The 20582-nt window shown below is 43.7% G+C and overlaps 1 protein-coding gene and 1 long non-coding RNA gene across 2 annotated transcripts; both read right to left on the minus strand.

The window, feature by feature from the left end:
• Nucleotides 1-574: 574 nt before the first annotated feature.
• On the minus strand, nucleotides 575-11558 carry LOC119383800 (MAM and LDL-receptor class A domain-containing protein 1). Its single transcript, XM_049412960.1, has 7 exons — nucleotides 11531-11558; nucleotides 10877-11047; nucleotides 9389-9520; nucleotides 5248-5400; nucleotides 3654-3765; nucleotides 2600-2655; nucleotides 575-672 (listed from the first exon to the last, which is right to left on the minus strand). The coding sequence occupies exons 1-7, from the start codon at nucleotides 11556-11558 to the stop codon at nucleotides 659-661; spliced, it is 666 nt and encodes a 221-aa protein (XP_049268917.1). The 3' UTR covers nucleotides 575-658.
• Nucleotides 11559-12336: 778 nt separating this feature from the next.
• LOC125757241 (uncharacterized) lies at nucleotides 12337-16961 on the minus strand. Its single transcript, XR_007415164.1, has 3 exons — nucleotides 16833-16961; nucleotides 12957-13071; nucleotides 12337-12423 (listed from the first exon to the last, which is right to left on the minus strand). It is a non-coding gene; the product is annotated as an uncharacterized LOC125757241 (long non-coding RNA).
• Between the last annotated feature and the right edge of the window lie 3621 nt (nucleotides 16962-20582).

Consider the following 20582-nt stretch of genomic DNA (forward strand, 5'->3'; position numbering starts at 1 on the left):
TTGCAATTATCTTTGTTCTTCTCTACGTTTGCACTAACCTGTTTTTTTTTTTCATTTTGGTATTACAAACAAGCTATAAGGTAAACCTATTCCAAGGCTGTATATGTGAAAATCATATTACGTAATGACGGGAGTACTTAGAGTAGGGGAAGTGCTTTTGGTTCTGTGTGGGTGTGACGTTAGAATGCGATGTGGCTTTGTCCTGCAAGCATTTTAGTGTTAATGTGTTAGTATAGGCTAAGTAGTGTCTTATGATATAATGCGATGAAGGAAGTTGTAGACTTAAGCGCAGTCTGTAGTGACATAAAATTGGTGGGCTCAAGTACAGTTAGCCTTCCCTCAAGCTCAGCCGAAGAAATGCCGGCTGAAATTAAGATTGGTCGCGCTTGGACATGGCAATGCAGTTTAAATAATTTAGACTCTTCCATTTACGCTTTCATGGTAAGCGTTTGTCTTCAGTCGTGGTATTTCTGGAAGTGCAAACTACGTGCTTGTTCGCTTCTACTTCAATGAGTGGTGCGAGGAATAGGATAGTATCGAAAATTATTGCAGAATGTCACCACCAGCCATGTTGGGAAAAACACATCATCTTTATTGTTCTTCCTTGAATGTCACCCACGATGGCTGTTTGTGCGGTTTTGATGACGGAGCGTCGCTCTCAGGTGGAAGTTTCTGAAAACGAGAGAGTACAAATATAAGCTGGTCTTTTGTTCATGTTATATTACGTTCACTAGAGGCCCCACTATTGCACCCCCTACATTATTACTATATTTAACGACTACGCTCTTATTGATCTCTTTAGCGGGATACCACTGTCGTCGCTACAAAAAGAATCTTTTCACTTTGACAACCAGTGCATAAAAAACAGCGACCATTCTCCCCTTCAAAAAGTGGCGAACTTGATGTTCTACTCCCACTTAATTAGGTAGGTCTGTGTGCAGAAAAGTCTATCGAGCTGATCTCAAATATCACTCATTGCAGCGACTAGAGAAAAACGTTTCGCAAACGTTCAGAGGGGATGCGAGAAATGGTACGGCGCTTATAATTCTCGATTAGTGCAACCCTTACGCATACCAACTTGGATACCTGCTGGTATAGCTAGCCTGGGTATGTTATAGAAAATGACATACATAAGCTTCGAGTTATATTCGTGACGCATATGCATTGTTTTCAGTATAGTGCAAGGATTCGTGTGCTCCCATGAGGTGTGGCAGTAAGCGGTATACGTCACATAAGTATAAAAGTGCTTATATACCTATAGTCGGGTACAACTTTAGAAGGCAGCGGCATTTTTCCCTCAAAGGGGGATGCACACGAGCGCCTCCACCAATAGGCGCGCACTTCAGGTGACGTCATGAGCCGGATGGCCGGTGACCCCGCCGACGGAGAACATGCCTAACATGGCCGCCCGGGACTATTTCTTTAGTCGCGGAGGCAATTGGCGGCTGCGCTTCGGTCATCTGGGCGGGGCCTCTCCTGTCTTCTAAAGTTGTACCCGACTATAAATACAGTCATCCGTGTATACAATACAGTTTTGTAACTCTTACACCTACAGACAACCTCCCGAATGGTAGAAAAGTCGCAATTTCGCCGCAAATGCGAAGCAATGTATTTTTTTTTATTTTTATTATAAAAAATGTATGCGACAGCAACAAATTGGAATGTTGCACGAAGTAGCGCTAGCTGTTACCTCCTTTAGGATCCTACCAGCGTAACTCTACAGAGCGCTGGCGTTAGGGAATACGGTCGCTCCAACTAGCGAAGCTGCTTTCGTGCTGTCTATCGCTTCAACTCGAAGAAAGCGGTCAGAACACAGCATCTCTGCTGATCGTCGTCTGCTTATCTCTGTTGACATAGGCACCCCCACGCCCGCCTCCGGCGCACTCCTCCGCACGACGGAGCCGGCCGGCGCATTTTATGTATGCTTGTGCCGCAGCCATCAGGAGCCTTAGCACACTGTCAATCGCACGTAGAACATGCGACGCGCGGGCCGATATAATCGATTTGAACTTTATACGGAACATTAAATTGACGGCGACGGCAACATTCGCTTCGGGTGTCCATATGATTGCTACGCAATAAAAACATACAAAGTGAGGATTTAATGTTTAGTTTCGTCTGGCGATAAGCGACCCATATCTCATCTGCAAGTGGGTGATTGCTCGAAAAGCAGCAATCTATTGGTGAATTATTTAGGAATGCTCAGAAAACGAATGTGATGGAAGTTACGCGAGTAACTTGAGCGAAATTCTCTGTTTCAGAAGCCCTGCTCACTTTAAGCCATCTTCCCAGTACTTGTCATCTTCCTGGAATACACAAGGCGCTTAACTAGCACAAAAGGGATAGACCAAGTGGAGTCCTTCTCTGTCTTCTCTCGCTCTTGTGCTGGTTACGCGTCTCAGGTGTTCTAGTAAGCATGTACTGACTAACCCAGCAACAAGGATTAATTTATATTTCGTTGGGTGATAAGTTGTTATCTTTTCAATTAATTTCCTCGTTGTAAAACTAGCACGACTCACATAATGTAGCGAACTCTCATTTGCATACCGTCAGTGAAAGAGTCGAAAAGTATAAAAAAAATTCCAAAGCACTAACTTACGTGTGTCTTCAGCTGGCTCACTGTAAGATGGATTATTAATGGACATAGGTGTGTTCCTAAAGAAAAGAGAAGGTTATCAGAAATGATGGCACATACATTTTTCGTGTTCAAAATAATAGAGCACATTTTTGTTTTGCATTCTCAGAATGGCTATTGCGGCCGCATTTCGATGGGCAAAGTACTCATGTAATTATACATGGGCGCTCGCTAAATAAATCCAGAAGGTCAAATTTTATGCACAGTATTTTCAATTGCGTGACTTATATTAATATTGTGCTTTGGTACGAACAATGACATAACTTTTATTTAGACAACCGATAAGAACATACGCTAGGCAAGATCATACATACGGTTGAACACTTGCTATGCTATATAGTAGATTACCTCACAAAACTCCAAACTTATTTGCGATATTTATATCGTCATCATGTAGTTGCTGCTATTATATTCGAAAATATGCAGGGCTCACTTGAAATAGAAAAAAAAACGTATAAAATATGTAAGAAGACATTTCGTTTCCCTCACATATTCTGACTACCTGAAATATCTAACAAATATCTGATATACGCTTTCAGTGAGATAGACCAAACATTGTTGCAAGAGTTGTGCTAGCCAGCCCACAACAGACATTTTTGCACAATTTAATTTATAGATTTTCTCCAACAGGAAGAAAGAACAAGACCATCCCATTTTGTGCTATACACTAATATCTTCTTTTGCGTACGTAGAAAATGCGTAATTAATAAACATTCTTTCAGAAAGAGGTTGCTTCAAACAGTGCCTACAACGCGCTAAGTGACAAGCTGGGAATGTTTAGTGACAAATATATGCATTTCAGAAAGTCCCGTGAAGTACTGTGCCATGAAGTTTGCGGTAACAAGAAAAAAAAAAAAACGATACTGAAAATTTCTATCTAGCACACCGACTTGGATGTTTTTTATCAGCTTCTGCTCACATATAATGAGTACTTTGTGTCTGAGAGCCGAAACACGATGCATCGTGTCAGTAAATTTCACTGAGAGAGCATGCACTGTAAACGAGTTGTGAAGCTCACAGCTTTCGAGCACGTCGTCTTCGTAAAACTGCAACCACGACCACTGCTCCTATTAGTACAAAAGCCAGGAGGACAAGAATACCAGTCACGATTGGTCCGTTTGAGCCGACATCTGCAAACCAAACAAGCGCAAATGCGACAAATAAATTGCGACACTTTGTTTATTTAAAACCCATCTTTTCGTAGGATTGTTCACATAGTCATACAAAATGAATCAAAATGCTACACTTATTATTATAGGTATTATGTGTCGCATATGTAGCCATCTAAATTTCTTGAGCTATCAAGAATAATCCTCAAAGAGCGGTTACACAAGCATTCTTGTCTATGTTAGTTATATTACTTATATGAGGAAGAGAGAGAAAAAAACGCAAGCAAGATAGTTCTGTTTGAGCCTGTCCGTCCACTCCCGCATTAGTTTTTTGCTATTTTCATTCTTGGCATCATCTACCAGATGTTCAACGTCGAGCTCTCCTGAAGTAATTTATTATAATGCATGGTAGTCGTGTTTAAGTAACTAGTTGTGCATTTACAGGGACGATGGTGTCACAGTGGAACAAAAGCTGTATGCGGGCACATGGACGTTGCGATAGCGTTTGCATACTTTATGATAGCGTGCGAAGTTGTTTGCATTGCCTATGCATCCCCAAATTGCTAGTGTGGCACCATGCTTAGTTCCATAGTCACAGCTGACGACAAGAATTCTCAGGCGCTTTAACGATACCGTACTGTTGCAATCGTAACACACATGTTTTCTGGTTTGCATGTCGTTTTTCACCTAGCATGTCTATGAGACGTCACTGGACCATCTAGCTTTTACATTTTTCCTGAACTCTGCAGGGAAGGCAATATGACAAAATATATTCGTGGAAATGAAGTCAATAATAAACTGCCACAAACATTTAAACAAATTAAAAGTCAGATGTACGTCATATAAGAGCGGACGAAACAGAAGAACAGACAAAGGCGCAGAGCACACAAATGCGGGAAAACCAAGGCTGGAGCTGTCTCTCGGTTTTTTTTTTATTTTTTTTGGGTACTGTCACATGCTCGTTAATCTATTTAGCTTCAGGGTGAATCAACCTTCTCAATATACCACGAAAACTGGTGCGCGCTTCACTTTTGGCTCAACTTTGGACTTGTTAATTTTATAGAACGAGCTGCATGACTCTTGAGCTGCATTTAGGTGGCAACCACAGATCTGAGTCATTTTCCTGGTTGCTGCATGGCTATAACAAGGAATCTAAATCAGTGGGCTATGTTTATTACCAAGGTGAATTGGATACGCGATGAGATTTAAAAAAATGGTTCACTCTTCTCATACGTTGAGAGAGAAATGAACTCAATTTTCGGTATGCCAAGCGAATGAAGTGTGAACGTCAAACGTCACGTGCTTAGTTAAGCAAGTGTAACTGACAACAGCATGTTCGAATAAACAAGGGAAAATTGCGTCGTGTGTATCCCACATTTACTTCTTCTCCAAGTGATTTAAGCGTATTACCACCTTCGTCATACTAAAACAAATTGCCGAACTCGGTGTATTCCCTAAATGTAGTAATATCCTGCACTACGCACAATGAAGCCGCTACGTCACCTGTGAGCTCCTGTGGTTTATTCACTAGCTCAGCTTTGGCGTCGATGTGGCATCGGCGGCCCTCGTATTCTTCGGTACAGTGGCACAATGGGTACTGCTCTCGGACCGTCCAGGAGCAAACACCACCGTTTCGGCAAAGGAATGGCGGGCATTCTGCAGAGTAAAAGTGGACAAACAGCTATATATGCTGCGGCTCTTTTTATGATTGAAATAGCAATTAAAGTTAGATCGGAAGTACGTTCCCGGAAGTTACTTGCGATACCTAGGAGTAGGCGTGTCATCAAAACCCGAGGATAGTTACAATAGTTACAAAGAAAGCCATGCTTCCATACAGAGCTTGAATATACAAGTGAATATACAGTTGAAACCCAAGAACAAAATTTCGCTCTTTCGGGAATTTTGTTGGCGCGAGAATGCGGCAGAAAAGACATGGAATTTACAAAAAACACATTTTATTTCCAAAAGTCAGTAAGTTTGCTTTCGCGGGCCTCGCCATGCAGCAGTTTCATGCCTCTCGATCGGGAATCTCGTTTGCCACGGCACAAATTTGCCCCATGCACTGGTCAGTGACGGCGGCACTGCGATTTCACCATTACCGTCATCAAGTGCGCCTACAGGTGAACCTTCTGCCGGCTCCGCTGGATCAGCGCGGATGAGCGCACGCAACGCCGAATTCTTCGGCGATGTCTATTTTTTTCCTGCCTTTTTCTACCTCACTGATGATTGCAGCCTTATCTTCCAGTGTGATGAACTTCCGCTTTTTCGTTGGAGGCGGCATCTTCGCAGGCAGTGAAATCGGACGAAGCAATCGCAACACACAGTTCACGTTCCACCAAGCGACCAAGCAAACGCTCCACAAATGGCTCCACACACGCGACCATGTGCGCGCAAAGCCGACAAAGCCAAGCACAGAGCCAAGCCAACGAACGAAACTCCATGAGGAATGTGGATTTGGCTACGTAGTGCGCGATAACGCGTAGATGTTTCGGCAAGCCATCATCATCATCATTGTCCCCAGCTTTATGTTTTTTTTTTTGTAAAATTGATAGCGGCTGCTTCTAAAGTGCGCTGTAGCGATAGTTTTGCACAATTTAAGTGTAGCATGAATGCATTTCAAGTTTTAGAATGCAGTTAATGTTGGGAGAGTACATTATTTGCGCACTTGTCTTTCAAAAGTTTCGTTAATGAGGGAATGTAGTATGAATATCTTTCGTAGTCGCGAGTTACGAAGTGAATTAACTCCTATGGGCGTTCGCTGGTGCTCCGAAAAGATTTCGTTGCGGCGAGAATTTCGTTCCCTCGGGATTTCGTTATCGCGTGTTTCGACTGCATTTTGTTTTAGAAAAAAAATTAAATTGAGAACACATACTTCTATGTTACAAATGAATTCGACACAACCACAGTGGGTAATTTTCCGACTGTTCATTTGTCGCTCTTATCACCAGAAGCGCGATTGCGGCAAAGAATGCAACGTGGTCGCCTCCGAGTATGGCCTGAAAGAATATGGAATGGTGAGAACATCGAAAAATGGAGCATATCATTAAAGCATATAACGCCTCGGTAACGCACTGCCCTGTTGAAAACGAGGCATGTCTTGCGATAGCTCATAACAAACTCAGTGAACCGCTGCAAATGTTTAAGATAACCAAAGCAACTGAGAATGCTGTTATTATGATTCTTTGATCACGAGGTAAGTTTCTAGCTTATCTATATTGTGGCTACCAAAATCAGCCGTACGCGTGACAGTACTGCTGGTTCGGGACCGCCTGCCCAACTCAAAGAAATATGACTTCGATGCAAGCGATCATACTAGCTCCTACAGAGACCATCAGAAAGGCAAAAGATAGTTTTTCCCATGCTGGTAAGGGGGCATGACACGTGCGAGAATTGCTGTTACAAAATGCGCACTTGTAGACAGGACGAGAGCGGGTAGGTGTCATCATCCATGCCGGTGTAGTATCTCGTATTTGCCAATCATGCAGCATCGGGTAGCTGTTTGCATGACAAATTTGAGCTGTCATAAGTGACCAGTTGCGGAATTAATAGAGTGGTGTAAAGTCATGAAGCAGGTAAGGACACATTGCACTGACCACGCCAGAGTATACAAGGGAAATTTCGTTCCTGCCAGAAACCCACGCTTATGTCTGTTGGCGCTGCCAAAGAGGTGTTTGCGTGGGTTGAAACCCCTACCCCCCCCCCCCCCCCCAATGTTATACCGGTTGTATGAGTATATAGGTACATGTACGCGTACAAACACATGCACGAGCATACAAATATGCAGGGGTCGAACCCTAAAAAAAAATTGCTGGCCACGCCCTTGCTTGCGTCCTTCGCGCGTGAAGACTTGCTAGTGGAGACGCACTCGAGTGAACGGGACAGCGTGCCGGGACTGTGCCGCGCAACTTCCAATCGAGAGTGCGGCGTCGATTCCAATCCAACGATGACGTAACATTTCCTATCACACCTGAGTAACAGCGCTGTCAGATGGCACTAACACAGGAAGACTCGAGCCCTCTCATTGAATACTTGACAGTCTGATTGCGCCGAAATCAACGCCGTAAACGTTATCAGAGAAAGCCGAATAACTGGAGGAGGCGGTTGGTCTATTCACTGAAGACACCTTTTATGAGATGTTAGGCTGTCGACCATCCCAACATGAGTGCAAGGCCTATGGTGCAATTCTTACATGTATAGCTACGAGAAAACACCTGTTCCCGAAAAAAAAAAACACACACAGTAATTGCATCACATCTCACGCACACACACTGGGGTTGCACAACATGAAGCAATATATTTAAAACAAATATTTGTTCAGCAACTTGAACTTCTAGCTAGCCCTACAACTGAAACGATTGACGACCGAACACTGCCATTGTAGCATTGTTCATGGTGACAGATGCGATCTTGAATAGAGCATAGACGAGAAACTGCAGACGAAACTGATTGCGGCAGTAGTGCAAAGGAGACCGATATCTTAAAATTTATTTCCAAGTCCCCCGTCAACCTTCTTAGTAAAGAGCAACGTAGTCGGTGGAGAAGCAAAGTTCTAGTGATGGGTATTATGAAGAGGATGCGAAAAGAACACGGTTCTAAGAACACTCTCTTGCTGCTCACGCAGGTTAAAGAGAGATCAGAATTTTTTTTTGATTAAAGGGGTGGTGCCACCAATTTTGTGGCTTGCGCATTCTTTGCTGTAAGCGTTTCCTATAGCTCCAGGAAGCATGATGCACGCACCAAGATTCATGTATTCTCGCTAAATAACTTAATATCGCCTCTTGATTTGGACAACTTTCGGTTTCGGTTTCTGGGCGCCGAGGTTGGGCAGTGACGTAGAAGTGTAGGAGGCGTGGTCACGTGACCACACAAGGCTGTGACGCACATAGCCAGGAAGCGATCGAAACTCGGGGAGTGATGTAGCAACCGATGCTTTGCCGGTACTACAGTGAACTAGAATGTATTCTAGTTCATTACAGCCGGTACCTACGTTGCGGAAGTGGCGGAGGTCCGGAGGTCACTCACGTTACTACAGCAGATTTGGTGTGACGTCACTACAACTTTCGTTGCCCATCCTACAGATCTACGTCACTGTTGGCGCGCTAGCGATGGGTTTCGATCGGGAGAATGAGCATTTAGGTACACTTTGGAAGTGAATTAAAATATATTCTAAACGTTTGCTGTGTCCGACCCTTCGTGTGGAATGTCCTTGCATACAGTGGAAACCTACAACAGGCTTGTTATAGCCTCGAAATTTGGTGGCACCACCCCTTTAAGAATGCTTCGCATATGCTTTTATTATGATGGAAAACTGCGACCAAACCTTTAGAAACCAGCTCCGCTGCGGGAACACAGTTTTCTTCTCTCGTTCTCTTTCGTTTTTACTTTGCAGCTCAAGCTTTCTCTCTCTCTCTATCGATACCAACCAGATTGAAACTGGCAGCAACAATGTGAAGTTCAGTATATAGTCTTAAAGGCATCACATGCCGTGAAGAAGAATGTCGCCCTCATCGAGCAGCTTTGCTGGGCTCTGGGGATGGGTACTTCTTTAGAGCGCTTCTTCACAAAATTCAGCTCTTGAGTACCATGCATGCCTACCACGTACCTTCTTAACTAGATAATTGAACCATAAGTATGCTATGCTCACCACGACAGAGGAATTCGTCTGCACCGCCCAAGCAATCCTCCTTGCCGTCACAGAGAGCGTAGCGTGGGATACACGAGCTGGGAGAGACACTCGCACAGAGAAATTCATTATCCTTGCAACGGTTGGCGCTCCCTGTAATTGAAGGAAGGGTGAAACGTAATTTAAATAACCCATATATTTTTGATATTGTGCGGAACTTCAGCTTTCATCTGCAATGTTACAAACGATGAAATTGAGTCTCAGAATATTTGTTTGAGAGGCAGTAATGCTGTCGGAGCTGATGCAGCATCTCGAATAACATGTGCGTACCGAATCTGCGTTTCATGCAATAGTGTTTGTCGACATATCGTCAAATATTTCCAATGTCGGTTATTGGATTTATTTTATGACTAAGTCAGGAAGATAACGGGATAAAGTTAAAGTGTCAATGGCCGGCACACACACACACACACACACACACACACACACACACACACACACACACACACACACACACACACACACACACACACACACACACACACACACACACACACACACACACACACACACACACACACACACACACACACACACACACACACACACACACACACACACACACACACACGCACGCACGCACGCACGCACGCACGCACACACACACACACACACACACACACACACACACACACACACAGAGAGAGAGAGAGAGAGAGAGCCGGTGCAACGCTTGTGCCAAAGTGGTGTGAACATAAACAGTAATGAAATAAATTGCCAAAAAATATGGCAGGTTTCACATCAAAATATATTTTTTGTCACGCACTCCTAACTCCTGAGGTTGCGTAATTTCTTGAGCGAGGGAAAACAGAACATTGCGACTGGACTTAGGATTACGATGAGCTTGATCCTGTAATAATAAGGAACGTATAGAATTTAATAATTATCGAGTGACTATACAATGAAGTTGCGGTGTTCGAATAACTTATGTGGTCACAACGTGATTACCGTCGTGGCATCCCATGGGCAGATTTTATTACTCTGTTTACTGTTCAACGACGAAAGTATTCTGTGGCAGAATAAGAACGTGTTTCGCACTAAGTTGTCGCGGCTTGCTTGAACACACGTAAAAAAAAATCGGGGTCCCTCATCGCATAAGACAACATGACGGCGAAAGCCATTACGTCAGCGCTATTTTAACCTCTTTACCATTTCGACGAGATTTTCACTCTCAACTACTCTTAAGTACCGTGAGTTATTTTCAAGCACTCTCAATTAGTTATTTATTACTATAAATTACTTTCAGGTATTCCCAATAATATCTTAATTACCTTGAATCTCTTACCACTCGATGGTAGGCGTCTTTTATGACGGCATCCAATTTTTGTACAGTTCGCAAAGACGCATAACAACTACGACAACAGTCGCTTTTCCCGTTTGATAAGGCATATGACATTCGCCTTAAAAAGCATTGCATTAGGGTGAACTGACGTCCAGGCCTGCACGTACCGCACTTTTCGTCGAGTCCGTTGGGACAGTCAGGAACGCCGTCACAAGTCAGCACGCTTGGTATGCACGTAACGCCGTCTCGGCAGTTGAACTGACCTCGTGCGCATTGAATCGAAGGCACGGGCGGCTGAGGAGCACCCGATTCACTTGTAGCTGCTGACGAAACTGTTGCTTTCGGTGTAAGATGCAGATCAGATAAAAAATGAGAGAAGTTGACGTGGTATACTGAAGATATTAGAAACAATACACGTTTGGCATAGATTATAAAGAAATTTCATGGCAGTTACACATGGATTGCCTCCTATGTACTATAACAAAATATTTCCCGGCACGTAATTACACTGAATTCCACTATATTACCAATATTGTTATTTAAGACTTACGAAAATATTGTACTAAACGCCAGTATTTTCTCTTGTACCAATTAATGATACGTGACTTTCGCTGAGATATTTGTGTCCCTTTTAACTTCAAAATAATAATAATAATAATAATAATAATAATAATAATAATAATAATAATAATAATAATAATAATAATAATAATAATAATAATAATAGGGATTTAAAGTCTCAATACCACGATATAATTATGAGGGACGCCGTAGTGGAGGGTTCCAGAAATTACGACCAGCCTGTGTTATTTAAGGTGTACCTAAATCTAAGTACCAGGCCTCAAGCATTTCCAAATTTCAAAATCAATTGAATATAATTTGGTTGTTGAAGCTTATGTTAAGCGTAATCTATTATATTTGACGGCGCTTCCCCGAGGCCGACATGCTAGAGAACCATCTTCGTAAGAAGCGCAAAACCACTCACACGGACAGCTAGAAAGAAAGACACTACACATATACGTCCCTTCACCCCTCCTTACTTGTAAAAAAAAAAAAAAAACAAGCGCTTGTGTAGTGTCTTTCTTTCTAGCTGTCCGTGTGAGTGGTTTTGCGCTTCTTACGAAGATGGATCTATACCAACTAGCCCGTTACACTTGTTTATTAAGATGCTAGAGAAGTCTCATCATAGGGGAATGATGCTGGTTGCAACGATTTCTTAATCTATGAACCTGCGACGATGGCCGCAATCACGTAATGCCACGTCGAAGGTGCCCACGAGGAAACTAAGAAACAACAGGAGAAATCCCACAGAAAAAACAAAGCACAATCTCAATTTTTAGGAAGTGCGCATAACAATAATCGTGGAACTGGGACGGGGCATCATAAAAATTTTCGGGATGCCCAAAATAAGGAAATAAAAAATACGTTACACGGCTGCAAAGCCATTTCAGTGCTGTAAAAGAACAGCAACGGTACATTCACATAAAGGAATTTCTATATTTTTTTAATGGCCAAGGCCCTGAAATATTGCATGTGCGCTTGGAATGATAGTGCTTCAAAGTACTGCGCACATCTAACGAAAGGCGTGATTCGATATTGTGCTGATATTTGGTTGCAAGAAAAGCATTACCTGTTACTGAAGGTTCTGCACTTTCTGTGCTCTCAGAGCCATTTGCAACAGCTTGTGTTGTAGAGGCTCGTGGAGTATCTGTCACTAAGAAAAGAATTTACAAAGTTTACACAGAATTCACTTAGGCGCTTGTTACACAACAATATTCTGCTGACATTTTGAGCATGATGTTCTTCGTCTATCATCGCCATTGCCCTCAGTCTGTAAAGTACAAATTTCATCCTAAATTGCAACACTTTGAGCTTGTCTTGTACATCGTTACTACGATATTTTCCTGCGTGATTGTTATTGCTCAACGCATTTCTGATGTTTTGAAATTCTGCTAATGTTTCGCATATTGTAGATGTTGCGAATACTGCTCAAAAAGGATCTTCTGGTGGATACTTAGCCGATATCGCTTGGTTTAAAACATTTATAGTTATTTCTGAAGTACTTGATCACATTACGTTATTAAAGGCTGAGAAGCAACGAAATAAATTTCTGAAATAAGGTCGAATAAAGACAGTCACTTCATTACACACAAATAAGTAAACTTACAAGCGTAGTTCAAGTTGTGCAAGCGTATTTAGAAACGTACAATGTAGAGGTCCGCTAGCCCAAGTACGACAATAGCTTACCAGGCTGTGGGGAAACAGTGACAGCTTTTGTTGCCTCGCAAGTGCCCGGGCTGATATCAATATCATCAATAGCAATATCACTCGAAGAACTTCCAGTATTGCCAATAATCGCAATCTGCAGAGAAGCGAATAAAACAAAAATGCATTCAGTGACGAAGTACCACAGCATAGCACTGTTCAAGGGCTTCAGCAAACACACTTATGAATGATTTGGCGGTTCCCCCCCAAAAACGATGTTATGCGTCAAAATAAACACACGCGCTTTTTACTCATTTTACGTGCAAATAAATATACAAGGCCTTCTGCGCTTGATCACAACTCGTTTTATTATTCGTAACTCATTTGTTTAGTTTCACCGCAGGGGCGAAGCAACGAATGCGACATCGACAAATTGGAGTGCCACAGGAAGAACGCCTGGCAGATCATTCATTCAGCAAACACGGCTGCTGCAGTGAGCGAAGTGACTTTCGTGCGGTCTGTGGCTTGAACGCAAATTTTGCGATGAAAGCGCAACACGTACGAAGCTGGGACACATATGCTGAACTCTGACTCACGAGATAAGCGCGGTAGTACCGGGGACCACGCCCTGTAGGTCAATGTAAATACAGGACTGGAGGCGCGCAGCCAAACTACGGCGAAAGACCAGCAGGGCGAAGCCCTTTGAAGTACGCACTTTGGTCCTTTGAGCCATCTCACGGGTAATAGTGGACAAGCCTCTGCCCCGCTGGAGCCCCTCAGAAAATCACATACCGCCAACGTTATTTGGTGTATATAAATAGCTCGTCGTTAGCATGCTGGAGAATGTATGGCTTCGCGGCCGAGTTGCGCTGGGCGACCAAGGGTCGGAAGTTCGAATCAGAGGTCGCGTTCTTCGGAAAAGTTTCTTCTGGACCTTTTGTTTTTGATATATATACTACCCGACATCGTTCAATTAACACCCATCCAAGCAACGGTGACGGCAAAAGCCCGTCGAGCTGTCCATATAATGGCTATCGCAGTAAAAGCCTATTGCAGACACACAAATCGCGAAACAGGTGGGTTACATACTTAAAGGGATGGTGCCATCTAATTTGCGGCTTGCTCGATCTTTTTGGCAAACGTTTCTTTTTGCTCAAGGAAGCACGATACACGCTCCAAGATTAATGTATTCTCGCTAAATAAATTGATATCGCCTTATTTACATGAATGTCTTTCGGTTTCGGTTCTTGGGCGCCGAGTTGGACAGCGACGTCACTGTGTAGAAAGCTTGAATACCTGGGCCCACAAAGCTGTAACGCACGCAGTGCTGCATCGTATGCTCTTGCGCGCACACGTCAGCAACCATCCGGATGCGTTCAAAACTCGCTGTTGCATGTACGGAATTCCGGTGTAAGCGGAGATATTTGCAGAGTACCGGGGTACCGGACGATGGTATTGACATCTTGCGGCGTTTCGTGTAACCGCCATTGTAGGTGCGTTTCTTTTTTTTCGATGAGTGACCATGGAGAAAAAAAATATTTAAGAAGGCAACCCATTCGGAATTACGTCATGCCGAGAGTTTACACCAGCAGAGGTGTAGAATACATTAGATTTCTGCAACATCAATTCTGTGATAGCCTGGTTCAACTTAGCGCCGCCAGGTGGCCTTACCTATCCGGTCTCACGTTTACGGCTACGGTAACCCGGTATGCTAAAGCAAGGAAGTGTGCGAACAAACCAAAATTATCTAAAGTCGCCTTCGCAGTTTCGCTGACGATGAGAAGCACTTAGCAAACTGCGAGCAAATTTGGCTGCTTCGGCAACACGCTGAGAAAAAATGAGCATGTTCGCAGCCAATGCTATCGGCTTGCCTGGTGCAGTAGAGCAATGGGTCACCGCTCATTGCACGTCACTCTAGTATTATCTGACTTCAATAAAACTTTCGTTACACTTCCTACACAGTGATGTCGGTGTCAATCGCGCTAGCGATGGGTCTCGATCGCGAGAAGGGGCACATCGGCCCACTTTCAAATCGAATTCAAATATATTCTAAACGTTTGCTGGGTCGGACGCTTCGTGCTTAGTGTCCTTGCATAGGAGGACGCCTACAGCAGGCGTTTTATGGCCTAAAAATTTGGTGGCACTACGCCTTTAGCAGACGCTTTTTCTCTTAGCGGGTCCATTTAGAAAATGCATAATGAAAAGAATGTACTTGTTATTATATACGTTTGAAGATGATTATCTACATTTCAATTCGAACCTTAAGGTGCTTATTTGAAGGCAATAAAATTTTACTTAACTACTTTAAGGTGTTCGTGCTGAGAGGCATTTGCAATTGAATTTAACGTTAAAGACTAATTTTTCACCTTTAACACCAATTCACGTGATGAAAACGAGACTGCACTGTCTCGTTTTCATCATGTGGCTGCATGAGAGCCGCTGTTATCGGATTCACCTTGCTTCTGCAGTGAAGTGTACTATCTGGAATCAACAAAGCTACAAGGGAAGCAGGGCTGTTCCTATGTCTCGCGATGCCTTGCTTCTGGCTTTATGCAAGAACACGCAGTTTCAGGCTTGATTACAAATATCTCGGAATGCAACGCTTTAGCAACGTAATAAAAATCTAGTAGCCATTGCCGTGGCTTACATTTAAGCATTTGGTATCGGCACCCCATACACACCAATCCTTATACTAATAAAAGAAATTTTATTGCGACAGCAATTATATGGACAGTCTCAGCTGGTTTTTGCCGTCACCGTCGCCGCCGTCGTGCACCGTATATGTATACATACATACATACATATATATATATATATATATATATATATATATATATATATATATGCTTTCGAAGCGCGGAATCGAACCAGCAACATCTCGCTCCGCAGCGCGTGGCGTTGACCATTACGTCACAAAGAGCAGATCCTTCCGGTAGCTAACGGCGACCGTTATATACACACCCTTTACCACTGGCAGGACTCAGAGACTGCAGGCGCTTATAAGCGTTTCTTCATTACCAGCAAGATGGCGCGGGGAGCGCAACGGGCGCATTTAAAAGTCGTTGGCCAGCTCGCTCGCTTCTTCTAATATTTGCGCAGGGAGAACCTTGCCGTTCCGCTGTCTGCTCGCGCAATATATATAGTTGCTGCCGGGGGGGCAGATGTTCATGCAGCGTAGCAGCGCGTCTATCACGAGCCGCTTTTCTTGCTACCGCATTCATTGCTTCGCCCTTGCGGCGAAACTGTGACTTTTTAAATTTAAGCTTTGCAATCTTATTCACTTGTGCGTGCAGATTGCGTCCGCACGAGCGCTCAAGCAACCTGTGCAACAAGGGTTCATGTTGGTAACCCATATTTGAAAAATAAGGATTGGAGAAATTTTCGTCGAGCTTAGTAATTTAGTGAAGTTGTAAGAAAAATGAACTATTCTCTATGTGCGGTTTAGACATTTCACTTATATGGCAAATAACGACCACGTCAGTAGGCAAACGAATACATCAGCTCATGCAGAAACGAGGGCAGAATGGCGCACTTTGGCCAAGTATAAATGCCGGTGGATGCGGGCAAGCATACAAATGATTTTCAAAAACTACCACATTGCCCGCGCACTGTGGTCATATATATTTGTTAACGCCATCTTTCTAAATGCGCAGTAAATATGCTGTCATCAAAGATAATTCTTGTGTGTAAATAGAACAGCATGCGCTGAGAAGGAGTGACAATATGTCTCTTGACAACGCTTGGTCTAGAAATCTGGCATAGCGGATGCACGCATTAGGTTACGGCAGATGATCCAGGAGGAAAATTAGGGCGCCTTTTCACAGGCACGTTGTGCAACAGTACTGTTGAGAAGCTATCATTCAAGTTTCCATTACTAACGCTGTTTATAGGCTATCAAAAATAAAGAAACGAGATTACCGAGAATTGCTTAGGAAGGTCATTCCGTTCCACAGACAGCAAGGTCCACTCCGTTGGAGCATCTGCGAGCACCGTCTTCTGTCCACCAGTTGGCGCTCCCGAAGTGTCCAGGAATGTTATCTTGAGTGATGCATCAGCTTAAAACGAGTGAGAATAATGGAGTAATAGTTTTTAAGAGACTTCCAAGTGAGTCAAAATATATGCGTAAATAATAATTATTATCTCAGTAGCACACTCAGCCCATCGCACTTCCGTTGCTCGACTTTGCAGCGACTATATCTCTAAGGAAACTTGGTATGCATTGCCTTTATCATCATCTTGTTGCCATATAAAGATTATAGAACAGAACGCGTCTAGAACAAAATCGCCTGTACAAAGAATGATTCCTTGAATCTATTCTTTATTGGGAGCGTTACGGTGCTATCGGTGAGGTACGTTTACTGTGTAGCGATCTATACAAACGCACATTGCGTTAGAAGCCTCGGGAGCTCACATCAGGCATTTTGCTCGAGCTCCTAACCACCACCTGGCAACACTGCCCTCAGAAAGACCGCTAGCATCATACTGCGCAACAATCTGTAGCTACTCCGCCAACCTACCGTCAGGCTTCAGTCCCGCATCCAAACCATCGATTCCACCTTGGTGTTTGGTTCGTGCTGCTGTGCACCTCAGTGTACCAGGAATCAAGAAAAAATCTGATTTGTCATCGCCTGTCCTGAAACAGCTATCTCAGCTTCTACTGCACGAGAAATACACAGACCGCATACATATTTACACCGATGGCTCAACGACCATCCGTGATTCGTCCGGAGCAGTAGTTGTGCCAGCGAAAGGTGTAACTGTTAGCTTTAAGACCGACCACCCAACAACATCAACGGCTGCTGAACTGACAGCTCTTCGCGCTGCACTTTGTGTTATCAATCGCGAACAACCGCAGCGATGGTCAATTTTTAGTGACTCCAAAGCAGCCCTACAATCTCTCTTGTCAGCCCTGCGGCGTGGAACATATGAACAACTGGTTCTCGAGATAAGACACCTCATTCATACGTCATTCGAGAAGGGATACCAAGCGACATTTCAATGGTTGCCAAGTCACTGTGGCGTGCTTGGCAACGAACATGCCGATAATGCGGCTCGGTCAGTTTTGCAAGGCGACAAGGAAGAGGCTATACCAATTTCAAGGTCTGATGCTGGTGCCATGCTTCAAAGGATCGCAAAGAATATTTCGCACTCAACACTGAATACCTCAAGAAGCCAAAACTATCGGCAACACCACCTAAACGAGTTGCGGCGTCTTCAAATACCATCTGGACTCTGCCGAAGCTCTGCTATGCCGCTTATGGCTAAGAGTGGCTTTCACGAAGTCATATTCGTTTCGAATAGGGATGGCCGACAACGCTCTTTGCAACGCCTGCGGCACCGAGGAGACCTTGCAGCATATATTCTGCGACTGTCCTCGCTACGCTGCGCAGAGACGATCCCTGATGTTCGCTCTCGCTCGTCTTCACAACAGACCGTTGACACTAAAAACAATTCTCCAATGTCATCCTGATAAGTCATCGAGAATTGAAGCAACCAAGGCATTGCTCAAATTCCTAAGGACAACAGACTTACACGAGCGGCTGTCGACTTTTTAATGATGCCGCATACCGCACATGCCGCTCTGCGCTGTGAAGTTGTGTGTGTGTGCGTGTGTGTTCCCTTCTCTTTCTCTCTTTCTTTACTCTTCTTTCAATCTCCCCCATCCCTTCCCCCTGTACAGGGTAGCATACCGGTTATGCCAAACTGGTTAACATCCCTGTCTTTCCTCTCTCCCGTTTTCTTTCCTGTATAAAGAGGTATTTTGAAGGCTCGGGGACTTCGTTATAAACACGCTTGACAGTATGAACATCGAACGGAGAAAATGAAACTGACTCCCTTGTTATCTTTGTCACTGTAGTTCCGCGTAAACATCGCAATAGTTACGTGAGCAAGAACCAAACAAAACTCACTGCTGTTCTTCATGAGATAATACATCTTGAAGCACACGACGGGGCCGAAGTTGAGGGTCTGGCTTCGAACAACTCCAAAGCGCTTTTGAGACATGTCTTCGGAATCAAGAAGGAGGTAATAACCTGGAAAACAGGTACATCAATATGATGTGTAAGACTATAAGTTAGAAGTACATTGGAAACATTGATTGACATAAGCCAACCCTATATGCACATGACAGATGGCCATTAAATATGTACACCTTCAATACAAATTGTATTAATACGATTTGTATTGAAGCATAGCTGTCTAAATTTAGACAGCTATGCTTCAAAGCGAGGTGCAGAAAGGTAATAAACAGTTGAAATAATGTGTTACAGATTAGCAAGCTATCTCACCGTCTGCTGTACCAAAAGTGTGGTCGTTATCGAGGTTGCTCGAGCGCGACACTGTGCGACCACTGTGTCGGTACCACTGCACATGTGTCAGATCCTCTGTGTTGTGCCAGTTGCACATGTCCTCTTCGAAGGAGCAACTTCCAGGAGGAGGACAGGGCTTCTCGACCCGGCTGATGTCATCCACAGCTACGGCAGTGCCCGCATCCCCAGAAGTCGTTCCTTGGAACACAGTCTGCATGATACAGAATCCTTGTGCGACCGCTTCTACTTCAGTTATTCTAGTAGCTATGATATAATAAATAAAATTGTTGTGTTTTGTGCAATGCCGAAGGTCTCGATTTAAAGAAATTGTGATAAACTTGGTGACCGAAACATAAGGAGTACGTATATTCAATGCGGCATCAAAAAAACGCGGTGCCGCAAAACTTGTTAAAAGAGGCAGCGGCTCTGCAGAATGGCAAAAACGCCTCCTGTCTGATGGGATGTCCAATATGCTTACTGCCACAAGGTAAGTCTGTCAGAGAGTGGGCGACAGCCAGTGACTACGTTTCAATTGCCATATCATAGAGTAACTCCCGCCTATTCACACGAGCAGGGGTACGCAATTTATGCGGCAGCTTGCTCGTTTCCTTTCGCTTAGTTTATATTTCGCAGTAAAATTAATAACAGAAAAATTACGGCATGAAAGCGGTGGACTTTGACACGTGTGCATGAGGTGTGTACACCAGAGGGGCAACATGCAGACTTCTCCAACGCTTGTTAGCTGGTACAGAAGGGCTACTCAGACGACGTGTTCTAAATAAACTTCAGGGGTCTGATTCACAAAACTTCTATTTCGTAACTGTGTTTCCCATTGGTCAGCCAGCTTCGCTAATGATATGTGCCGCACCGTGATTGGCTGAAATATTTTCTTACATAATTTTTAGCGTAAGATGTTTTTTGTGAATACGGGCCCAGATTACGTTCTAGACGAAATCCACGTTTTCAGAAGTCATTCTACGTGTCTGGTCTCCCTGAATTTTGCAAATATCCCGCTCTTTAAATGGGGACTTCAGTAAGTAAATGAGCGACAGAATATTGAGGGAAGTGAACATTACGTAATTACCTAGACAAAGTGAACATAGTAAATTGCTGCTTCATCTAGTGCACTGATATGGACATCAAAAACATGACGGAAGCATTACACTTATGCGCTTCTCTCTTTTTTAATGTCATTAGCACATTGTAGGTCATGGCTTCTTTGACGGCTTTCACGAATATTCTATTTTAGCTAGTGCGCCTCAACGGAGAGCAAACAATATTTGAGCTTGTAACCTTCAAACAAGATAAAAAATTTCGCACATCATTTCTGGCGACACATGCAAGAAAAGGGCTTTGCGGG

Source organism: Rhipicephalus sanguineus, chromosome 2 (genome assembly GCF_013339695.2).
Source record: "Rhipicephalus sanguineus isolate Rsan-2018 chromosome 2, BIME_Rsan_1.4, whole genome shotgun sequence".
In the NCBI taxonomy this organism is placed as follows: domain Eukaryota; kingdom Metazoa; phylum Arthropoda; class Arachnida; order Ixodida; family Ixodidae; genus Rhipicephalus; species Rhipicephalus sanguineus.

Bases quoted from the DNA above. Each gene is read 5' to 3' on its own strand.
- LOC119383800 (XM_049412960.1), bottom strand. From the start codon at position 11,558: ATGCTTGAGGCCTGGTACTTAGATTTAG. The intron at 9,521-10,876 runs GTACGTGCAGGC...CTTCAATTACAG, and splicing joins CGGACTCGACGAAAAGTGCG to GGAGCGCCAACCGTTGCAAG. The intron at 3,766-5,247 runs GTGACGTAGCGG...TTTGGTTTGCAG, and splicing joins TAAACCACAGGAGCTCACAG to ATGTCGGCTCAAACGGACCA.